This window comes from Hypanus sabinus, chromosome 13, assembly GCF_030144855.1.
Source record: "Hypanus sabinus isolate sHypSab1 chromosome 13, sHypSab1.hap1, whole genome shotgun sequence".
Classification (NCBI taxonomy): domain Eukaryota; kingdom Metazoa; phylum Chordata; class Chondrichthyes; order Myliobatiformes; family Dasyatidae; genus Hypanus; species Hypanus sabinus.
The window spans coordinates 4,955,460-4,977,183 of NC_082718.1; the positions used below are offsets into that span (position 1 = coordinate 4,955,460).

The 21,724-nt window shown below is 44.8% G+C and overlaps 1 protein-coding gene across 1 annotated transcript in view; it reads right to left on the minus strand.

Moving 5' to 3' along the window:
* snd1 (staphylococcal nuclease and tudor domain containing 1) overlaps window positions 1-21,724 on the minus strand; it is a 990,315-nt gene that overhangs the window by 939,923 nt on the left and 28,668 nt on the right. The window contains exons 6-8 of the mRNA XM_059987006.1: window positions 20,224-20,315; window positions 11,219-11,377; window positions 8,698-8,804 (exon numbers count right to left, since the gene is read on the minus strand). Of these exons, the coding sequence (XP_059842989.1) occupies window positions 8,698-8,804; window positions 11,219-11,377; window positions 20,224-20,315 (358 nt within the window). The remainder of the gene's footprint in view (window positions 1-8,697; window positions 8,805-11,218; window positions 11,378-20,223; window positions 20,316-21,724) is intronic.

Here is a 21,724-nt window from a genome sequence, read left to right on the forward strand (position 1 = left end):
TAGAACCCTCGGATGCAGACCATCTGGACCCGGGGATTTATTAGCCTTCAGTCCTACCAGTCTACTCATCACAGTTTCTTTCCTAATGTCAATCTGTCTCAATTCCTCTGATATCTTATGACCCTGGCCCATCCATACATCTGGGAGATTGCTTGTGTCCTCCCTGGTGAAGACAGATCTAAATTACGCATTAAATTCTGTTGCCATTTCCCTGTTTCCCATAACAATTTCTCCCAATTCATTCTTCAAGGGGCCAACATTGTTCTTAACTATCTTCTTTCTCTTCACATAGCTAAAAAAGCTTTTGCTATCCCCCTTTTATATTCCTGGCTAGACTGAGCTCATACCTGATTTTTTCTCTCCGTATTGCTTTTTCAGTTAAGATCTGCTGTTCCTTAAAACTTTCCCAATCATCTGTATTCCCACTCATCTTAGCCGTGTCATACTTCTTTTTCTTTAATGCTATACAATCTCTGACTTCCTTTGTCAACCACTGTGGCCCCTTCCCCCTCTTTGAATCCTTCCTTCTCATTGGAATGAACTGCTTTTGCATCTTTTGTATTATGTCCAAGAATATCTGCCACTGCTGATCCACTGTCTTTCCTGCCAGGGCATCCGCCCATTTAACTTTGGCCAGCTCTTCCCTCATGGCTCCGTAATCTCCTTTATTTAATTGCAACACTGACACCTCTGATCTGCCCTTATCCCTCTCAAAAACTTATCATGTTATGATCACTACTTCCTTATGGCTCCTTTACTTCAAGATCACTTATCAATTCCTGTTCATTACACATCACCAAGTCCAAAATAGCCTCGTTCCTGGTTGGCTCAAGCACAAGCTGTTCCAAAAATACATCCCTTAGACACTCCACAAACTCCCTATCCTGGGGTCCAGCACCTACCTGATTCTCCCAGTTCACCTGCATGTTGAAATCTCCCATAACGACTACATTACCTTTAGCACATGCCAATGTTAACTCCCTAATCAACTTGTACCCAATATCCACGCTACTGTTTGGGGGCCTGTACACAACACCCATTAGCGTCTTTTTACCCTTACTGTTCCTCAGCTCAATCCACACAGACTCTACTTCCCCTGTTCCCAAGTCACCTCTTGCTAAGGACTGAATCTCATTCCTCACCAACAGGGCCACCCCACCCCCTCTTCCCATATTTCTGTCTCTACGATAGCACGTACACCCTGGTACACTCAATTCCCAGGCCTGATCCCCTTGCAGCCATGTCTCCGTTATCCCAACAATATCGTAGTTCCCCATTTTCATCTGAGCTTCAAGCTCATCTGTCTTATTTCTGACACTACGCGCATTCAAGTATAGAATTCTTAGCCCATTCCTCCACTCTTTGCTTAAAACACTGTCTACTGTACCTAACCCAGCTCCTTGAACTTCCATCGGGCTAATTGCACCCTGAATTTTGATGACCTTCTCAAGATCACCCAAACCTTCTACACATTTAACCCCATGCTCCTTCTGACCAACCCTCTGGATCTGGATCCCTGCCCCCTGCACATCTAGTTTAAACCCCCCCCCCCCCCCCACCGAGCAGCACTGGCAAACACTCCAAGAATGTTAGTACCCCTCCGGTTCAGATGTAGACCGTCCCTTCGAAACAGATCCCAATGTCCCTGGAACAAAGACCAATTATCCAAAAACCTGAACCCTTCCTTCCTGCACCATGCTCTCAGCCTCATATTAATGTGCATAATCATTTTATTCTTCACCTCACTCGCACGTGGCACAGGTAGCAATCCCGAGATTGTCACCCTGGAGGTCCTGCCTTTCAGCTTCACTCCTAACTCCCTGAACTCTCTAAGCAGGACCCCCTCACTCACCTTACCTACATCGTTGGTCCCTACATGGACCACTACATCTGGGTTCATGCCCTCGTTCTCAAGAATAGCCTGCACCCGATCTGAGATGTCCCGGACCCTGGCACCAGGGAGGCAACATACCATCCCAGACTCCCGATCTGCCCCACAAAATCTCCTATCTGCCCCCCTAACTATAGAATCCCCTAAAACTATCGCTCTCTTCTCTTCCCTCCTCCCCTTTCTAGTTGAGGGTTCAATCTCTGTGCCAGAGGCAGGACCACTACAACTCATTCCTGGTAGGTCATCCCCATCAACAGTATCCAGTATGGTATACTTATTGTTAATGGGAATGGCCGCAGGGGTGCTCTGCTCTCTCTGCCTGCTCCCCCTGCCTCTCTGGACCGTCACCCATCTGCCTACTTCTTGGTTTTTTGGTGTGACTACCTCCTGATAACTCCTATCTATATCTGCCTCTGCCTCCCAAATGATCCGTAGTTCATCCAGCTCCAACTCCAACTCCCTAACTCGGGCTGATAGGAGCTGCAGCTGGACGCACCTCTTGCAGGTGTGGTCATCAGGGACAACTGTGTTGACCCTGACTTCCCACATACTGCATACAGAGCACACCACTGCTCTGACTGTCTCCCCCATACCTGAACTGAATTAATAGAATAAGTCTAAAAAGCACCTAGCGACCTTACCTTCTTCCCCTCAGCGAGCAATCACACAGCTTTACCAAAGTCCCCTTACGCCAAAGCCCAGGACTCTGCTTCCACAGACTCCACTGCCCGCTCTGACAAGAAGTCCTGCCTTTTAAAGTGCGCGCTCGACGCTGATGTCACTCGCGCCTGCGCAGTTCCCCTCCTCCACAGGTATTGACCAGGTAGGCTTAAATCCTACCTACACGGTTGAATTCTCTGAGCTCCCAGCTGAATCACAAGCTGTGACTTGCTCCCGATTCAAATGACCACTCTGAAAAGAAGTCCTGCCTTTTAAAGTGCGCGCTCGACGCTGACGTCACTCGCGCCTGCGCAGTTCCCCCTCCTCCACAGGTATTGACCAGGTAGGCTTAAATCCTACCTACACGGTCGAATTCTCTGAGCTCCCAGCTGAATCACAAGCTGTAACTTGCTCCCGATTCAAAATAATCAACCAAATAGCTGGGATTCCCTTTATTTGGGACACTATGCCTCTTAATTGGGGCAGGAATCTGTTGCGGAACAGTTTGTAACTAGTGTCAGTTGTATGCATTTGTGTAGCCATTAGAGAATACACCGCGATTTCAATAATTCAAGCTTGGAAATGTCAGAAACAGTCAAGACTTAAAATGAAAAGGTTTCACTCTTAAAGTTAGGAACTACAAAAGCATCTTGAATGCTACCTTCAGTCCCTACGAGACTCAGCTCATTCTTGTGGCTGTTTGTCCACAGCCCAGCACACTGCTTCAACAAATGGGCTAAACCAGGTAAGGGTAGCTGCTGTTTCAGCTCCCAGTGAAATAGGCACATGTCTTTCCTAGCACATCAAGTCAGCTCCGGCAGACAGGGCAGATGAGATTAACAGTGAGATCCAATGGTCAAGAAAAACATTCTGCAGTGCTCCGTGGACAGTAAAGGGCATTTCAAGGATCATAAGTAGTCATGGTCACCCACTGCAACCAAAATTTCAATGCAACAGCTTTTCCAATTTAAAAACTCTCCCGCACTGGTGTTCAGTCATATAATTGACAACCACCAATAGTATCGGTAGTGTTCCAATTTCTTTTGTATTTCACTTAGATACACAATTTGTTACTCAGTTAAATGGCAGTCTTTTTATGGCTTTTTAACGATTTCCATGAAACTTAATTGGGACAGGCATTTAATTGGGCCAAAATGGACTGGCTCTGATATGTCCCAATTAACTGGACACTGTACTTTTCTAAAAATAGTAATTCGAATAATGTTCAACAGCAATGGCAATGCTAACTGACCACCTTTACCTACTGCCCTTCTTTCCTAAAGCGCTACATTTATGCTTTGTAAATCTACTAGGTTACAGAATTAATATTACATAGCATAGACACAGAAGCTTTGGCCAACCCATCCATATCACCAAAGGAGTCTTTCTCAGCAAGTTCCATTTGCATGCATTTGGACCAATGTAACTCTAAATCTTCCCTACCCATGGACCAGTCATTTCTAGAAGCCAGGGAACTTTGACAGATCACAATATCAATATCCCTGCAGTGAGGAAGCTGGCACCCCTTACTCAGCACCTTTCCTGCGACAGTACTGATTATTTAGTTACTATCTCCTGCTCGTATTTTGCTTCAGTAATTTTCCACTTCAGATTTTAATCTCAGCATCTTAAAACACGTGTTCAAATTTTCTGCTATTTACTCATTTCCCTTTAATTCCCCTTTGCTGCACACCACCTATTCTGACAATGCCTTCAGAGATTCCAAACCAACATAGTCCCTCAGTTCTATTTCCAGCATTTCCACTCTCACATCTTCTCCCAAAAACAAGACTGTATTCTCTTTCACCTCATCCACCTCCACATTTCCTGACATTCTCACATGTCACCACATAATTCATAAACACAGAGTCTGCAGATGCTGGAAATCCAGAGTCACACACGAAAAAATGCTGCAAGAACTCCAGCAGGTTAGGCAGCATAGAACATAGAATAGTACAGCACATTACAGGCCCTTCAGCCCACAATATTGTGCCAACCCTCAAACCCTGCCTCCCATATAACCCCCCCAACTTAAATTCCTCCATATACTTGTCTAGTAGTCTCTTAAACTTCACTAGTGACCACCACCACTGACTCAGGCAGTGCATTCCACGCACCAACCACTCTCTGAGTGAAAAACCTTCCTCTAATATGCTCCTTGAACTTCCCTCCCCTTAACTTAAAGCCATGTCCTCTTGTACTGAGCAGTGGTGCCCTGGGGAAGAGGCGCTGGCTGTCCACTCTGTCTATTCCTCTTAATATCTTGTACACCTCTATCATGTCTCCTCTCATCCTCCTCCTCTCCAAAGAGTAAAGCCCTAGCTCCCTTAATCTCTGATCATAATCCATACTCTCTAAACCAGACAGCATCCTGGTAAATCTCATCTGTACCCTTTCCAACGCTTCCACATCCTTCCTATAGTGAGGCGACCAGAACTGGACACAGTACTCTCCCAAGTGTGGTCTAACTAGAGTTTTATAGAGCTGCATCTTTACGTCGCGTCTCTTAAACTCGATTCCTCGACTTTTGAAAACTAACACCCCATAAGCTTTCTTAACTACTCTATCTACCTGTGAGGCAACTTTCAGGGATCTGTGGACAAGTACCCCCAGATCCCTCTGCTCCTCCACACTAACAAGTATCCTGACATTTACTTTGTACTCTGTCTTGGAGTTTGTCCTTCCAAAGTGTACCACCTCACACTTCTCCAGGTTGAACTCCATCTGCCACTTTTCAGCCCACTTCTGCATCCTATCAATGTCTCTCTGCAATCTTTGACAATCCTCTACACTATCTACAACACCACCAATCTTTGTGTCGTCTGCAAACTTGCCAACCCACCCTTCGGCCCCCACATCCAGATCGTTAATAAAAATCACGAAAAGTAGAGGTCCTAGAACAGATCCTTGTGGGACACCACTAGTCACAACCCTCCAATCTGAATGTACTCCCTCCACCACGACCCTCTGCTTTCTGCAGACAAGCCAATTCTGAATCCACCTGGCCAAACTTCCCTGGATCCCATGCCTTCTGACTTTCTGAATCAGCCTACCATGTGGAACCTTGTCAAATGCCTTACTAAAATCCATGTAGATCACATCCTCTGCACTACCCTCATCTATATGCATGGTCACCTCCTCAAGGAACTCTATCAGGCTTGTTAGACATGATCTGCCCTTCACAAAGCCATGCTGACTGTCCCTGATCAGACCATGATTCTCTAAATGCCCATAGATCCTATCTCTAAGAATCTTTTCCAACAGCTTTCCCACCACAGACGTAAGGCTAACTGGTCTATAATTACCTGAACTATCCCTACTACCTTTTTTTGAACAAGGGGACAACATTCGCCTCCCTCCAATAATCCGGTACTATTCCTGTGGACAACAAGAACATAAAGATCCTAGCCAGAGGCTCAGCAATCTCTTCCCTCGCCTCGTGGAGCAGCCTGGGGAATAATCCGTCAGGCCCCGGGGACTTATCTGTCCTAATGTATTTTAACAACTCCAACACTTCCTCTCCCTTAATATCAACATGCTCCAGAACATCAATCTCACTCATATTGTCCTCACCATCATCAAGTTCCCTCTCATTGGTGAAAACTGAAGAGAAGTATTCATTGAGGACCTCGCTCACTTCCACAGCCTCCAGGCACATCTTCCCACTATTATCTCTAATCGGTCCTACCTTTACTCCTGCCATCCTTTTGTTCTTCACATAACTGAAGAATGCCTTGGGGTTTTCCTTTACCCTACTCGCCAAGGCCTTCTCATGACCCCTTCTTGCTCTTCTCAGCCCCTTCTTAAGCTCCTTTCTTGCTACCCTATATTCCTCAATAGACCCATCTGATCCTTGCTTCCTAAACCTCATGTATGCTGCCTTCTTCCACCTATGGAAGCATCTATGGAAATAAATAAACATTTGACATTTTGGACTGAGACCCTCTTGTCACCACACAAATACATTCTATTCCTCTGCATGTTAAAATCCCAAAGGGGCCATGCTTCTTTAGGATATTAAGTTTACTCCTTTATTTCCATGTCTTTCCTCCTCTCAAGGCATTCTTCACTGAAACCACGAGTTATCATTCCCAACATTTTACACTCTTCCTTCCCACTTACCAAGGCCACAAATATGAAACATCAATTTAATCACCACTTCTAAGGCACCTTTAATAACCCTTCCTCTCAATTTTACCCAGTTCTGATAAAAGGTAATCAGTTTCACTCAAAGTCACTGCCTGATACAAATATTTCAACACAAATTTAACTACACAACCTTTGGTTCTGCTAGTTCCTACCCAAGAGTTTTGACTGGATCCAACATGTATTGCTATACAACATTACAAAGCTCATCTTAAGACTGCAGTATCAAAGTTAAAACTTACTCCAGTTGAAAGGAGAAGAGTTAAGAACCAATTTCAAAAGATTTTACAACGTTGATGCTGAGCCAATCTCAAAGAACATCATTTGTCCCCTTCACATACGTAACACAACATCAACACTTCCCACTCATTCAGCAAACACCTCCTCCCAGTACTGGCAAGCTCAGGAGATTTGAGGTGCAGTTGCTTCCAAAAAGTGAAAAATCTAATGATTGATGGGGGAGCAGAGGGGAGAGAACTAAACAAAGTAATTTTACATTATATATTTAGACATGGAAATAAAGCTGGCTGAATTGGACAAGAATTTCAAAAAAGACTCAGATTCCCATGTTCTCCATCTCCTGTGGCAATTCTTAAAACCTGACACAGCATCCTCAGCTGCCCACTGCCGTGATCAACTTCCAATAACTCATTCAATTGACTAGTCTTCCTTCTACAGTGAAGAAGCACCAGACACCAAGCAAATGCTCAAGAGTAAGCACAAAGGGCAGATAATCACTACTCTTTAGGAAAAGCAAGGTGCATGACAGACTTAACTCAGCACACCCAAAAAGTCATACTTACTTCCTACTGAAATCAAAACAACAACAACAACAACATTCAGTTAACTCAGCTGATAGGCCCCCCCTTGAACTTCACTATTCCAGATTAACAAAAAAGGCACATTTATACATGAAAATTTACAACACTCAAAGAAGCCATTTAGCCTAACACATCCATGACAACCTAATGTCACTTTCCAGCACTACATTCACTGCACTGTGAGTCATTTTATCAAATACACTTACTAGCATTTAAAACAATGAGCATGTCTGCCTCTACCACCTTCTCAGACAGTGCACTTCAGATAGCTACCATTCTTTGGGTGGAAATCTTTTTCCTCATCTACCTTCTGGTTTGATAAATGACAATCTCATTCCTCTGGTTTTTAATCTCTTGCAAAAAAAAGGGAAATGGGCCATCTGTTTTGGATCATCATCTTTACATACCATAGTTCAGTCCTTCCCAAGCCACAAAACGCAAAAGAAAATTTTACCTTATCCATCTTCCCTCATGAGCACAATTTGATAGTTCTATAAACCACTTAATTAATCTTTTATGCACTTTCTCAAGTGCAATGACTTCTTTGACAAAATGCTGACAAGAAAAGTATACAATAAGACATGCCATTGTCTAAACACAATTCAGTTCTGGCAAAACCCATTTGGAAGCTACACGTATACTAAAGATTTCCTCCTCACTTCAACCACTTAGCTATTTTTTCCTGTATCATCTGCAAGCTTCTTTACCCTTTCCAAAATACCACAAAATGCAAGGGACCAAGCAGTGAACCATGTGGAGGCCCCGTGGCCTTGGGTTTCCAGGCACACAAGTGTACATCAATAATTAACTAATAAAACAACTAAGGATCTAATTTGGCACTCTTCTTTGAATCTTAAAGACTTTCCATTTATTGACTAACCTGCCATGTAGGAATATACCAGAAGACTCACGAAAAATCCTTATCAACCACTTGAATCTTAATAAATTATTTCTTAATTCAGGAAGATTTTACAAGTAGTCTGTAAAAATAACTTCAGGGTTCTGCTTCTATTGTTATTTTCATCTGATTGCTTTGTAAAAGTAATTACTCCAAGTAAAACAAAAAATATATATTTTTTAGTCTAAATACATGCTGTCAAATCATTTCAGACTTAATATTAAGCCCAAGTTTTGACTTGCATATAATATTTTCAATTATTCAATTCACAGTCAATTTACCTTTCAGCAGCTCGAAGTTTTTCAGGACCTTGAGTGTAAACTGCAATTGACCAGTCAACACATCGAGCAAATCCTTCACGAAGCAGTAACTCTGTGATATTACCATTCTGTGGAAGAAATTAAAAGAACAGGTGTTTTTTTAAAATGCAAAATACAAAAAGCAATTATTCTAAATATACCATCCAACAGAACAGCAGGCAGTGCGTTACACTGCTGCATTTGTTGCACACTCATACATTTCCTTTAAAAAGCAAAGTCTGATGCAGTCATACTCTGAACACACAGCAGCAGTAACAGGAATACTCCCGTTTATCTTTTGTTTATCCCTTCACTGAAAGTGAAAGTGTTCCACTGTTTCTCCCAACCGTAAATTGGCACACGTCTTCACCCTATATTCCTCCTGCATTACCTACACTTAGAAGCAGAATATTTTCTTAGTACATTAAGCTGCTACAGCCAGCAGATGGCAGAATTGAGTAGGTTTCAATCTTGCTGCCAAGGAGACAGATTCTTAAATAATCAAATGCAGTACCTCTACATATCAATGTGATGCATCAGGAAGCACAAGAACAAACGCCTCCTGGTGTATCCACTCCTATGCAGAGAGCCCCAGTCTTTTAAGAACTGGCAAGCTTACACAGCACCCAGTTAAATTCTTAAGCAGCAGCACAGAACCACATAATCTACAAATTACAAGACTCCACTTGTCACTGAGGAAACAATAACAATACAATATAATGAAAATTAATCTAAACTAATGACAATCTACATCACTTTTGAACAGTACCAATTTTAAAGCAGCATGTAGAAGTTGCAATAATAAAGTCAACAAGTGCTGAGGAAATGTGATGATAGAGAGCAAAGAAAGTTCTATCAACCTCTATGGCATTATTGTGTCACAAGTTAGACTACCAGTTAATGCTCTTGGTTATTTATCTCTTGAACCAGCGACTTGTTACCCATATGGAACTGAATTCAAATACAAGCCAGTCTGGGAAAGGACTGCAGATCTTCTCCCTAAGACAATTAAACACAGTTTTTTGAATAATATAGTATGCTCATGGTCACTAGTAATTGACGTTATGCTCTTTCCATAAGACACAGGAGATCATTGGGTGTTTAAGTGTCCCCAACAGGAAATGTCTTCATCTGTCACTTCTCTCAGATCCATTAGATCAGTTAGAGGGGCAGTTGGACTAAATGAGGAGCATGCAAGCAGCAGAAGATGGTCACACCAAAGATTCAATCAGATAGATGGGTGACTGCCAGGAAAGACAAGCAGGTAGTGGAGGAGTCTCCTTAGGCTGTTCTCAAATAAGTACGGGATTTCGGATACCGTTAAGACTAGCCTCAGGAGAAAATAACAGCAGCAACCAGATCAATGACATAAATAGCTCTATTGCGCAGTAGGGTAGGTCAAGGACTAGAGCAACAATGATGGGGAGTCTTTAGTCAGGGGGGTTAGATAGACGTTTCTATACAGTATCTGCATCAAGACTCCAAGATGGCACGTTGACTCTGCAGTGCCAGGTTAAGACATATCTGAATGTTCACAGTCCTTTCTTAAAGTGGAGGATGAGCAGCCACAGAAGTACTGATGTAAGGAGGCAAGATGTGAGGAGAGGTCCTACAGAGAGGATTTAGGGAGTTAGGCAGACAGTTAAAATGCAGGACCTCTAAGCTTGTTATTTCAGAATTACTCAGTGCCACATTCCAGTTAGAAATATGGGCAGAGAAGTATGAGGCTCTGCATTTTGCGAGAGTAAGTGCAAGTTGTCAGTAAATAACAAGATCCTAAGCAGCACTAATGTATAGAGGGATCTTGGGGTGAAAATTCTTAGGTCTCTGAAAATGGCAACAGAAGTAGGGTGGTAAAGGCAGCATACAGTATGCTTGCCTTCATTGGTCACAATGCTGAGTATTAAAGTTAGGAACCATGCCATAGCTATATAAAACTTCGTTTAGGCCACACTTGGAATATTGTGCACTTCTGGTTACTACAATAAAGGATGTGGGGGCTTCGGGGAGGGTACAAAAGCTGGTCACCAGAATGTTGCTTGGAATAGAGAGCATTTGCTTCAGAGGTTAAACAGACTTGGATTGCTTTTTCTGGAGCATCGGAGGCTGAGGGGATGATCTCGCACAAGTATGTAAAGTCATGAGAGGTACAAATAAGGTAGACAGTCAAGTCTTTATCTCTCTACTGTTTGAAAATATCTAAGGTTCCTGTGTGGAAATATTTAAGGGGACACAGATTTAAAGTGAAAATTTAAAGGAGACCTTTGAGACAACTTTCTTATATATAAAATAAGAGTGGTAGGTGCCTGGAACACACTGCCTGGGCAAGTGCTGACAGCAGATACAATAGCAATGTTTAAGCAGAGGCATATACATGAATAGCCAAGTAATAGTAGGAAATAAACCATATGCATGTAAACGTGCAGCTTAATAGGGCATCACAGTTGGCATGCACACCAAAGGCTAAAGGGCTTGTTCATTCTGTCCGTTTTACAAGACTTACCGGATGAAGAATGGTGCCCAGAATGACTTGATTCTGCACACTCTCCAAGATGATCTGGACATCCCTCTGCAGAAGGCGTGATTCTGTAAAAAACTTTGCCTCAGCCGCAAAAGGCTCTGGTGATTCTGTCCCATCGGCTTCACGTTTGAATGTAGGGCACTATAAAAGACAAGTAAATTTAATAGTCAAAATAGGAATAGTCAGCATGGCTTTATGAAAGGCAGGTCCTGCCTTACGAGCCTGATTTAATTTTTTTTGATGATAGTACAGCAGTAGATGTAGTGTATATGGATTTCAGCAAGGCATAAGGATTATTGAGAAAATAAAGAGGCAAGGGATCCAAGGGAACACTGCTTTGTGGATCTAGAACTGGCTTGCTCACAGAAGGCAAAGAGTGGTTTGTAGACAGGTCATATTCTGCATGGAGGTCAGTCACCAGTGGCGTGCCTCAGAGTTCTGGGACCACTACTCTTTGTGATTTTCATAAATGACCAGGATGAGGAAGTGGAGGGATGGGTTTGTAAATTTGCTGATGACACAAAGATTGTGGTGTTGTGGGTAATGTGGAGAGCTGTCAGAGGTTACAGTGGGACATCGACAGGACTCAAAAATGGGCTGAGAAGTGGTAGATGGAGTTCAACCCAGATAAGTGGGAGGTGGTTCATTTTGGTAGGTCAAATATGATGACAGAATATAGTATTAATAGTAAGACAGTATGTCTTAATAGTATAGCAGTGTGGAGAATCAGAGGGATCTTGGGGTCTGAGTCCATAGAACACTCAAGGCTAATGCGCAGGTTGACTCTGTGATTAAGAAAGCATACAGTGCATTGGCCTTCATCAATCATGGGATTGAGTTAGGGTAATGTTGCAGCTATATAGGATCCCAGTCAGACCCCACTTGGAATACTGTGCTCATTTCTGGGCGCCTCACTACAGGAAGGATGTGGAAACCACAGAAAGGGTGCAGAGGAGATTTACAAGGATGTTGCCTGGATTGGGGAGCATGCCTTATGAGACTAGGTTGAGTTAACTCGGCCTTTTTTTCTTGGAGTGACGGAGGATGAGAGGTGACCTAATAGAGGTGTATAAAATGAGAGGCATTGATCATGTGGATAGTCAGAGGCTTTTTTCCCAGGGCTGAAATGGCTAGCACTAGAGGGCACAGCTTTAAGGTGCTTGGAAGTAGGTACAGCAGGAATATCAGGGGTAAGTTGTGTTTTTTTTTAAAAACGCAGAGAGTGGTGAGTGCATGGAATGGGCTGCCAGCGACGGTGGTGGAGGCGGATACAATAGGGTCTTTTTAGAGACTCCTGGACAGGTATATGGAGCTCAGTAAAACAGAGCTGTAGGTAACCCCAGGTAATTTCTCAGATAAGGACATGTTTGGCACAGCTTTGTGGGCCAAGGGCCTGTATTGTGCTGTAGGTTTTCTATGTTCCTAATATATACTTACATCCAGTACTGTGCAATGATCTCAGGCACATATAGCTAGACTTTTGCACAGTACTGTGGCGACCCACTTCTTAGTGCACTCGAACCGGCTCACAAATAGCCAGCGCGCCGGCATAAAGGCCAGTCCCAAAAGGGCGCCAGGTCTGCTTCACTAACAAAGGGAAAAGCTCGCTCGGGACTGTGAATACGTGCCTCCTACAGCATCCGCGCCCGGGGAGGGCGGGATCAGGGAGGCTTTAAAGTGAAGCCGCGAAGTTCAAATAAAATCTTCTTCAACTGCAGTTTACCGACTCCGTGTCATTATTTCAGCGCTGCGTGTAACACGCCACTACAATCGGTGACCCCGACGGTCCAAACGATATTTGGACCGGAGATGAACAACGCTGCATCTGTTCATGCAGTTTCATTGAAATGGCCAAGCTTCTGGACGCTGCGACCTCACCTGTGGTTCCAGCAAGCAGAAGCCCAATTCCACGTTCGGCAGATAACCTCAGAGGACACACCTTACTACTACGTGGTGAGCTCCCTCGACCAGGACACAGCGGCCCAGGTTGAGTTCATACAGTCTCCGCCAGTGGACGGCAAGTATACAGAATTCAAAGCCCTGCTCATAAGGACTTACAGACTCTCACGGCGCAAGCGGGCTGCACGTTTACTGCACCTGGATGGTTTGGGGAACAGACCTCCATCAGTTTTAATGAATGAGATGTTGTCTCTGGCCGGCGGACACAAACCCTGCCTCATGTTTGAGCAGGCATTCCTAGAGCAGCTGCCCAAGGACATACGCCTGCTGCTGTCCGACGTGGATTTCAGCGACCCCCGGAAGGTGGCAGCCCGGGCGGACTTGGTGTGGAACGCCAAGAAGGTGAGTGGGGCGTCCGTTGCACAGATCACCAGGCCACACTCCCAGCAGCAAACCAGACCCGGCCTGGCCACAGAGCCCGCTAACCCCAGAGGCAGGGGTGGGGAGCCCAATGAACACTGGTGCTTCTACCACCAGCAGTGGGGCGCAGAAGCCCGCCACTGTCGCCCACCCTGCAAGTTCCCAGGAAACGCCAGGGCCAGCCGCCGCTGATGGCTACGGCGGCTGGCCATCGGGATAGCCTCCTGTATGTGTGGGACAAGCGGTCAGGACGCCGCTTTTTGGTCAACACCGGTGCCGAGATCAGCATCTTACCTCTGACAAGTTACGACACCCGCAACAGGACACCGGGTCCCTCCCCCGAGGGCCATGAACAGCAGCACAGTAAGGACATATGGCACCCATATGGTGCAGCTACAGTTCGGCTCCAGCCAGTTCACGTGAGACTTCACACTGGCCGCCGTAGCCCAACCGCTTCTGGGTGCGGATTTTTTGCGGGCTCACAGCCTACTGGTCGACCTACCCAGGAAGAGACTGGTCCATGCCAAGACCTTTCAGACTTTCTCCCTGGGTGCAGCCCAGTTGCCAGCCCCTCACCTCGACTCCATCATGCTGTCCGACAACGACTTCACCAGGGTCCTGGCGGATTTTCCATCGGTTCTGGCACCGCAGTTCACAGCAGCCATGCCCCGACACGGCGTACAGCACCACATCCCGACCCAGGGACCACCCCTTCACGCCCGTGCTCGAAGGCTTCCCCCCCCGGACAAGCTCCGACTGGCAAAGGAGGAGTTCAAGAGGATGGAGGAATTGGGGATCATACGGAGGTCCGACAGCCCTTGGGCCTCCCCCCTGCACATGGTGCCCAAAGCAACAGGGGGCTGGAAACCATGCGGCGACTACCGCAGGCTGAACGAGGCTACAACACCGGACCGCTACCCTGTGCCGCACATTCAGGATTTTGCAGTAAACCTGCACGGCGCACGGATCTTCTCCAAGGTAGACCTCGTCCAGGGATACCATCAAATCCAATGCATCCGGACGACATCCCCAAAACGGCACTCGTCACCCCGTTCGGCCTTTTCGAGTTCCTCCGCATGCCGTTCGGCCTGGAGAATGCTGCACAGACGTTCCAGCGGTTAATGGACACGGTGGGACACGACCTGGACTTCGCTTTCATCTATTTGGACGACATCCTCATAGCAAGCAGCAGTCAGAAGCATCTGTCCCACCTCTATCAACTCTACGCCCGACTGAGTGAATACGGTCCAACAATCAACCCGGCCAAATGCCAGTCCGGGCTCGACACCATCGACTTCCTGGGCCACAGGATTACTAAAGACGGGGCAACCCCTCTGACCGCTAAGGTAGACGCAGTCCGCCATTTTCCCCGACCCACCACAAGCAAAGGCCTTCAGGAATTTGTGGGTATGGTAAATTTCTACCACCACTTCCTCCCTTCAGCTGCCCGAATCATGCGCCCCCTGTTCGCCCTGATGTCGGGTCCGGGCAAGGACGTTACCTGGGACGAGGAGTCCGCCGCCGCTTTCATTAAAACGAAAGAAGCCTTGGCAAACGCCGCGATGCTAGTGCACCCCAGAATGGACGTCCCTACCGCCCTCACTGTGGACACATCTAACACGGCAGTCGGTGGGGTACTGGAGCAACTCATCGCGGGTCGCTGGCAACCCCTGGCGTTTTTCAGCAAACACCTGCGACCACCCGAGCTCAATTACAGTGCTTTCGACCGGGAACTGTTGGAACTATACCTGGCAATCCGGCATTTCAGGTACTTCTTGGAAGGTAGGCCCTTCACTGCGTTCACGGACCACAAGCCGCTTACCTTTACGTTCACGAAGGTGTCCGACCCCTGGTCGTCCCACCAGCAGCGCCATCTGTCCTACATCTCTGAATACACAACAGATGTCCGGCACGTCTTGGGTAAGGACAATGTCGTGGCGGACGCGCTCTCTCGCCCTAACCTCCCAAGGGGTAGACTTTGAGGCGTTGGCAGAGATACAGCAGGCAGACGAGGAAATCCCTAGTTACAGAACCGCAGTCTCCGGTTTGCGGCTCCAGGACCTCCCCGTAGGCCCAGGTGAGAGGACCCTACTCTGTGACGTCACCACCAGCCAACCCCGTCCTATTGTCCCGGCAAACTGGCAGCGCCGTGTTTTCGACTCCATTCATAACTTAGCGCACCCCTCCATCAGGACAACTGTCCAGATGGTCTCCAGCAGGTTCGTTTGGCACGGTCACCACAAGCAGGTCAGTGAATGGACCAAAACGTGCAAGTTGCAGCGGCACACCAAAGCTCTGCCGCAGCAGTTCCACCCCACCCACCGGCGTTTCAACCACATTCATGTGGATATTGTGGGTTCCCTGCCAGGGTCACCTCCTCACTATCGTGGACCGGTTCACCAAATGGCCAGAGACGATCCCGCTCACCGACACCACCTCCGAATCTTGAGCCTGGGCACTGATCGCCACCTGGGTGTCCCGCTTTGGTGTACCGGCCCACATTACCTCCGACAGAGGCGCCCAGTTCACCATCAGCCTGTGGTCAGCTATGGCCAGCCTTTTGGGGACACAGCTGCACCACACAACTGCCTACCACCCACAGTCGAACGGCCTGGTGGAGCGTTTCCACCGTCACCTAAAGTTGGCTCTCATGGCCCGCTGGGTGGACGAGCTTCCCTGGGTCCTACTCGGCATCCGCACGGCACCCAAAGACAATCTGCACGCCTCGTCGGCCGAGTTGGTGTACGGCGCACCCCGGTCGTCCCCGGGGAATTCATACCAGCCCCAAGGGGGCATGACGAAGAACCCACAGCAGTCCTGGGCAGACTACGCGGGAGGCTCGGCAACCTGGCCCCCATACCCACTTCGCAGCATGGGCAGAACCCAACCTGTGAACCCAAAGACCTGCAGAACTGTAAGTTTGTGTTTGTACAAAGGGGCGGGCATCGGCCACCACTGCAACGGCCCTAGGAGGGGCCGTTTACGGTGCTCAGGAACAACGGGTCCACGTTCGTGCTGGACGTTGGGGGGAGAGAGGAGGTTTTCACGGTGGACCGCCTCAAACAGGCCCACGTGGACATGGCGCAACCGGTCGAGTTCCCGGCACCGCGGTGCAGGGGCCGACCTCCCAAACAGGGTCCAGCCCAGACTGTGGACATCGGGGGGTGTATCGCCGGTTCTGGGGGGGGGGGGGGTGGGTGGGTGGGTGGGTTATGTGGTGACCCACTTCCTAGTGCACTCGAACCGGCTCACAAATAGCCAACACGCTGGCATAAAGGCCAGTCCCAAAAGGGCACCAGGTCTGCTTCACTAACAAAGGGAAAAGCTCACGCGGGACTGTGAATACGCGCCTCCTACAGCATCCGCACCCGAGGGGGGGGGGGCGGGATCAAGGAGGCTTTAAAGCGAAGCCGCAAAGTTCAAATAAAATCTTCTTTAACTGCAGTTTACCGACTCCATGTCGTTATTTCAGCGCTGTGTGTAGCACACCGCTACAGTACTATATATTGGTTAAGATAGGACTGTGGTTGGGAAACAGAAATAAAAGTACTTAGCTCTGTATTAGCTCAGTAGCATTAATTGTTACTTAATCACTGGAAAGACAACACAAAAGTCTTATGTGCTGTAGCTATATATATGTGCCCAAGACTTTTGTATAGTACTAGATATCAATTGCAGAAAGAAATAGTTGTGTCCAAAGCATTCTTAATACATTCTAGTCTTATATCTGTACCCACATTAGTGTGACAAAAATTTGATTCGATTAACTTCAGTGACTTAGAAATACATTCTGCATATGGCAGCCAGTGGGCAATCGTGCACTTACTTCAGCTTACAGCATTTTTGCCTCTGGGATACGAGGTTATTGCTCTAAACATATCTAAGCAGACATCACATCAGTAATGTAGTGATGGCAATGGCAAGTGGTACTAAGATAATACTAAAACAATGGCACGTCAAGTAGATATTTAATATTTCATTACGAAGTGATTCAGACTGGTAAATAGGAAATCAGGCATCTACAACAGTTTGCATTTACAGAACCTTTAATATCATAAAATACAGAAGCAATCAAAATAAAAATCTTAAGAGCCACAAAATGAAATCAGGAAAAATAAGCATATTCTTGATCAAAGTTTCAAACTGGCAGAGTGAAGTGTTCTGGAGAGGGGATTCTAAAGATTACATTCCAGGTGCTGATAGCCAATACAGCAGTGGAAATCATCCATGATCAAAACACCAGAAGTGGAAGGGTCATAGAAAATTGCAGATGCAAAGAGGTTTGATAAGAAATAGTAATTTAAAATGGTGATGTCTTGCTTCATCTAGAATCAGCACAATGACAAACTGGAAGACGGTGGAGGTCAGCAAGGACAAGGATGATGGGGAACAAAATGTCACAGAATCAGTAATTTATGTCATAGGTGGTGTACTACCCAATACAAAATTTACTTCAGTCAATCGTGCTTCCCAACTCTGTGCTAAGAGTTTACTGAACTTCAAGATATCATTAACCCTTTCAATACAATAAGGCTTTCTAACTCTGACCTTTCAGGTCGCTCCTAATACAAATATCTTTTAGCTGAAAAAAATGTCTGCAACTTGCTTTCCTTCTACCAATTACATTAAATGTGACTAGCCTCTCTAAGTGAAATAGATCCTCCTTGTTTGCCATTTCATTTTTTATTATACATGTGAATGGTATCTTCTCACTTTGATTACTCAAAATAAAAGCTTTACTAACAATGCTGCTGTATCCTTTTTACAGTTATCCGTTTCCTGGCCCCTTCACAAGATATCTCATCCCTCTGCTTCCTCCATCAGAACTTGAAGAGAAAAGTATTTTGGGGAGGAAATCCAATTAGTTGCCTCCATCAGAAGGATCTCCATTGTGCTTGGATTGTGGCTCTGTTCACTCCTGCTATACTCTTACACTTGGACATTTTATTACTCAAAATTCAACTTAAAACATTATTTTAATTCCACAATACAATTAGTCAATTTCCAGGCAGTTATAAAAAAATTCCTAAAGGTGGCTGTACAACTGGACACGTTTCCTCTAGCTGATTTTCCCCAAACTACAAGATCATGTTGAAGAAAAACATTAAAACTCCAAGGATTACAAAGTTCATATACATTCTCACTGGACCATTCATCCTACAAATAACTCAACAAAATAAGAAATATCCTATTTATGGAGAGCAGATCAAATAGAAAGTGGGATAGGGAGAAAACTGATAGCCTAAAAATATTTGAGTTCAGATATTTTTCAATTTTATACTGACTTCTATCATCATCTTCCAAAATAGTGCTTAAAGGTAGTTTAATTAGAAGGTATGATGTGGTGGTGTGCAACATTTAGATTTCAGATCAATGCCCATTGGTCAGAACGGTTCAGAGGCAACAAAATCAATTCACTGTACTGAAATATTAATAATTCTCCCCAACAAACCCCCCCCCCACCCTCATGGGTTTTAAATTCAGATCCTCAGAATCAACAGTACTTTGGTTCTCTGCTGAAAAAGGTAGTTCTGCAGATTGACAGCCAGAAACATTAAAATTGTGACTGGACAAATTGATAATGGCAATGTACTGGGAAATTAGAGACCTAGAGTGTATTATAAAATCAGTGGCATCCAGCTTGGAAATTAGTACAAATTCGCACACAAATCAATATAGGTACTTCAGTAGAAAATAATGGTTCAATATCTTACATTTGCGGTCTGCTGTTGGGACTGAAAAAGACCTCTTTAGATAAAATTAAAGGAGACTGGGGAAAGGATTTACAGATTTTCATATCTGAAGAGAGCTGGAAGAGTATTTTAAGATTGATTAATTCTTCATCATTATGTGCTCGTCATTCGTATTTACAATTCAAAGTGGTACATACAGTTCATATGTCTAAGACAAGCTCTCTCATTTCTACGCAGATATTTCCCCCTACTGTGATAGATGCACCAATGGAGTGGCCACACTATTTCATATGTTTTGGACATGTCTGAGCCTTGAAAAATTTTGGAAAGATGTATTTCAAACTTCTTCTGTACTTTTCAATGTTAGTTTTAAGTCCAATCCCTTGACTGCCATGTTTGGTATTGTTGAGGATGGTATTACAAAACTGAAGCCATCTAATTTGCGGGTATTGGCCTTTATGTCTCTTATGGCCAGGAGGGCGACCTTGCTCAGGTGGAAGGAGGCTGCCCCACCCACTCATGTTCAATGGCTACCTGAAGTTATGCTGTGCCTTGATCTAGAGAAGATTCGTTGCTCAATTTCTGATTCTAAACATGATTTTCTAATGTTATGGGGACCCTTTCTGAGTTATTTTCATAACTTTTGAACTGTTATTAAAGTATGGATCTCAGCCATTATTATTATATTATATGGTAAGGTATTTTTTTTTCCCCACCAACCAGCTCATTTGGTAGTGGGGGCGGGGGTAGACATTTTTTTAATAAAATACAATTATTCTATTTTATTTCATCTCATAATTCAATCTTTTTTTCTACATGATTGATTTGGAATATAGGACACTGTGATCACATTACTGATTTAAATGTAATGTCATTCATATTACATGTATTCCTATGAATTTTGTATTTGTATTCATACAATTTGTATAATATTAATAAAAATCTTTAAAGGAAAATAATGTTCTAAAGTTCTACCTTGACACCTGAAAGCATCACCGTCACCAGATAGTAGTCAGGCAGCAATAAAGCTCTCACCACACTTCCATCTCGCACGTGCTCAATTACAGCTATATACAGAGAAAAACAAAAATCAAATGCATCCATTGAACAAACTAAAATTCAGAGTAACAATTTTCAGGTAGAACACTAAACAGTTTTCTAGAACATGAAGATTAAATGAGGCAAACTGTGACAAAAACATTCATCAGGAAGGGTACTCCGATAAAACAAAGATGTAGAGATTTGTACTGTAACTTCGACTGGGGATGCGACTGGGTGCATCCCCAGACAGCTGATAAAACTACTGTAAACTAGCAACAGAGATGGAAGCATTCACATTAAAACAACTGAAAGTTAGAGAAAATTCAAGAGGTAGGGTGGGGATTGCTATCAAGTTATATTGAACCAATACTTCTTAGCAGATATTAATCAACGAAGGCAAGGAGAATAGATGGACAGACAACATATAACCAACTAATCAAGGAACAAGTGGATAAAGAGCACAGGAATCAATAATAGAGCTGGAGACTAAAATTTAAAGAACATTGGTCAGCCTATTGTTTGCAAAAACAGTATCAAACAAACCCACTTTTCACAATTACCCATCTCCAGTATGATCCCATTGCTCAGATCATCTAAAGCCTGATTGACATTGGCCTGAGGTGGAATGTAAACTGCTACCAAAATGATTCCAGAGAACTCCCACGGAAGGTAAAAAGGAGGGCACCTAACTGCTAGATATTCCAGGTCTGGTGAGTAGAATTGAGACAGTACTGATATATTTGTGCACCAAGAAGAGATGATCATGAGGCATACTCCTCCACCTCTGCTTTGAGACACTCTATGGATCTATCCTGACAGGGTGTAATAAACCCGATCTGAATCGCTGCGTCTGATATGGAAGGGTTCCGACACACGCGGTTCAAATGTTCTTAGGGGCATACTCAATAAATCCAAGAACCATAACGGAATCAATGAAAGACTGTGCCCAACAGGGCAGACAACCCAAAGAAATTACCATAAATTTTACCATTGTTCCCATTACCCATACAAGAGAACTGGTGTCTTACTCCATACAAAATAAATAAACCACGTCTCTTAATCCCCATTGCAGTGAAGCAACCTCCAAATTGGATGTCTAATGAAAACATCAGCAGTACAAAGTATATAACTACCTTATGTCTCTATACCCCTATGAGGAAAAAGCTGAATTATTTAGTCCCCATTAACTCCATGTCATGTTAGCTATCTACCACACAAAAAACATAAAAATCTTCTTTCTCCCCCCTCCCAAAGTGTCAAAAAACACAACTTGTTGCAAACCTGAAGAGAGGAAATATTGCAAAAGAAATAAATCAGGTAAGTCAACATCTGTGAAATGAGAAGTTTAGCAATTCAAGTACATAACCTTTCACTATTTCTGTTGAAAGTGCTTTACTTTGAATGTTAACTCCATTCTTCCCTCCACTGATGCTGT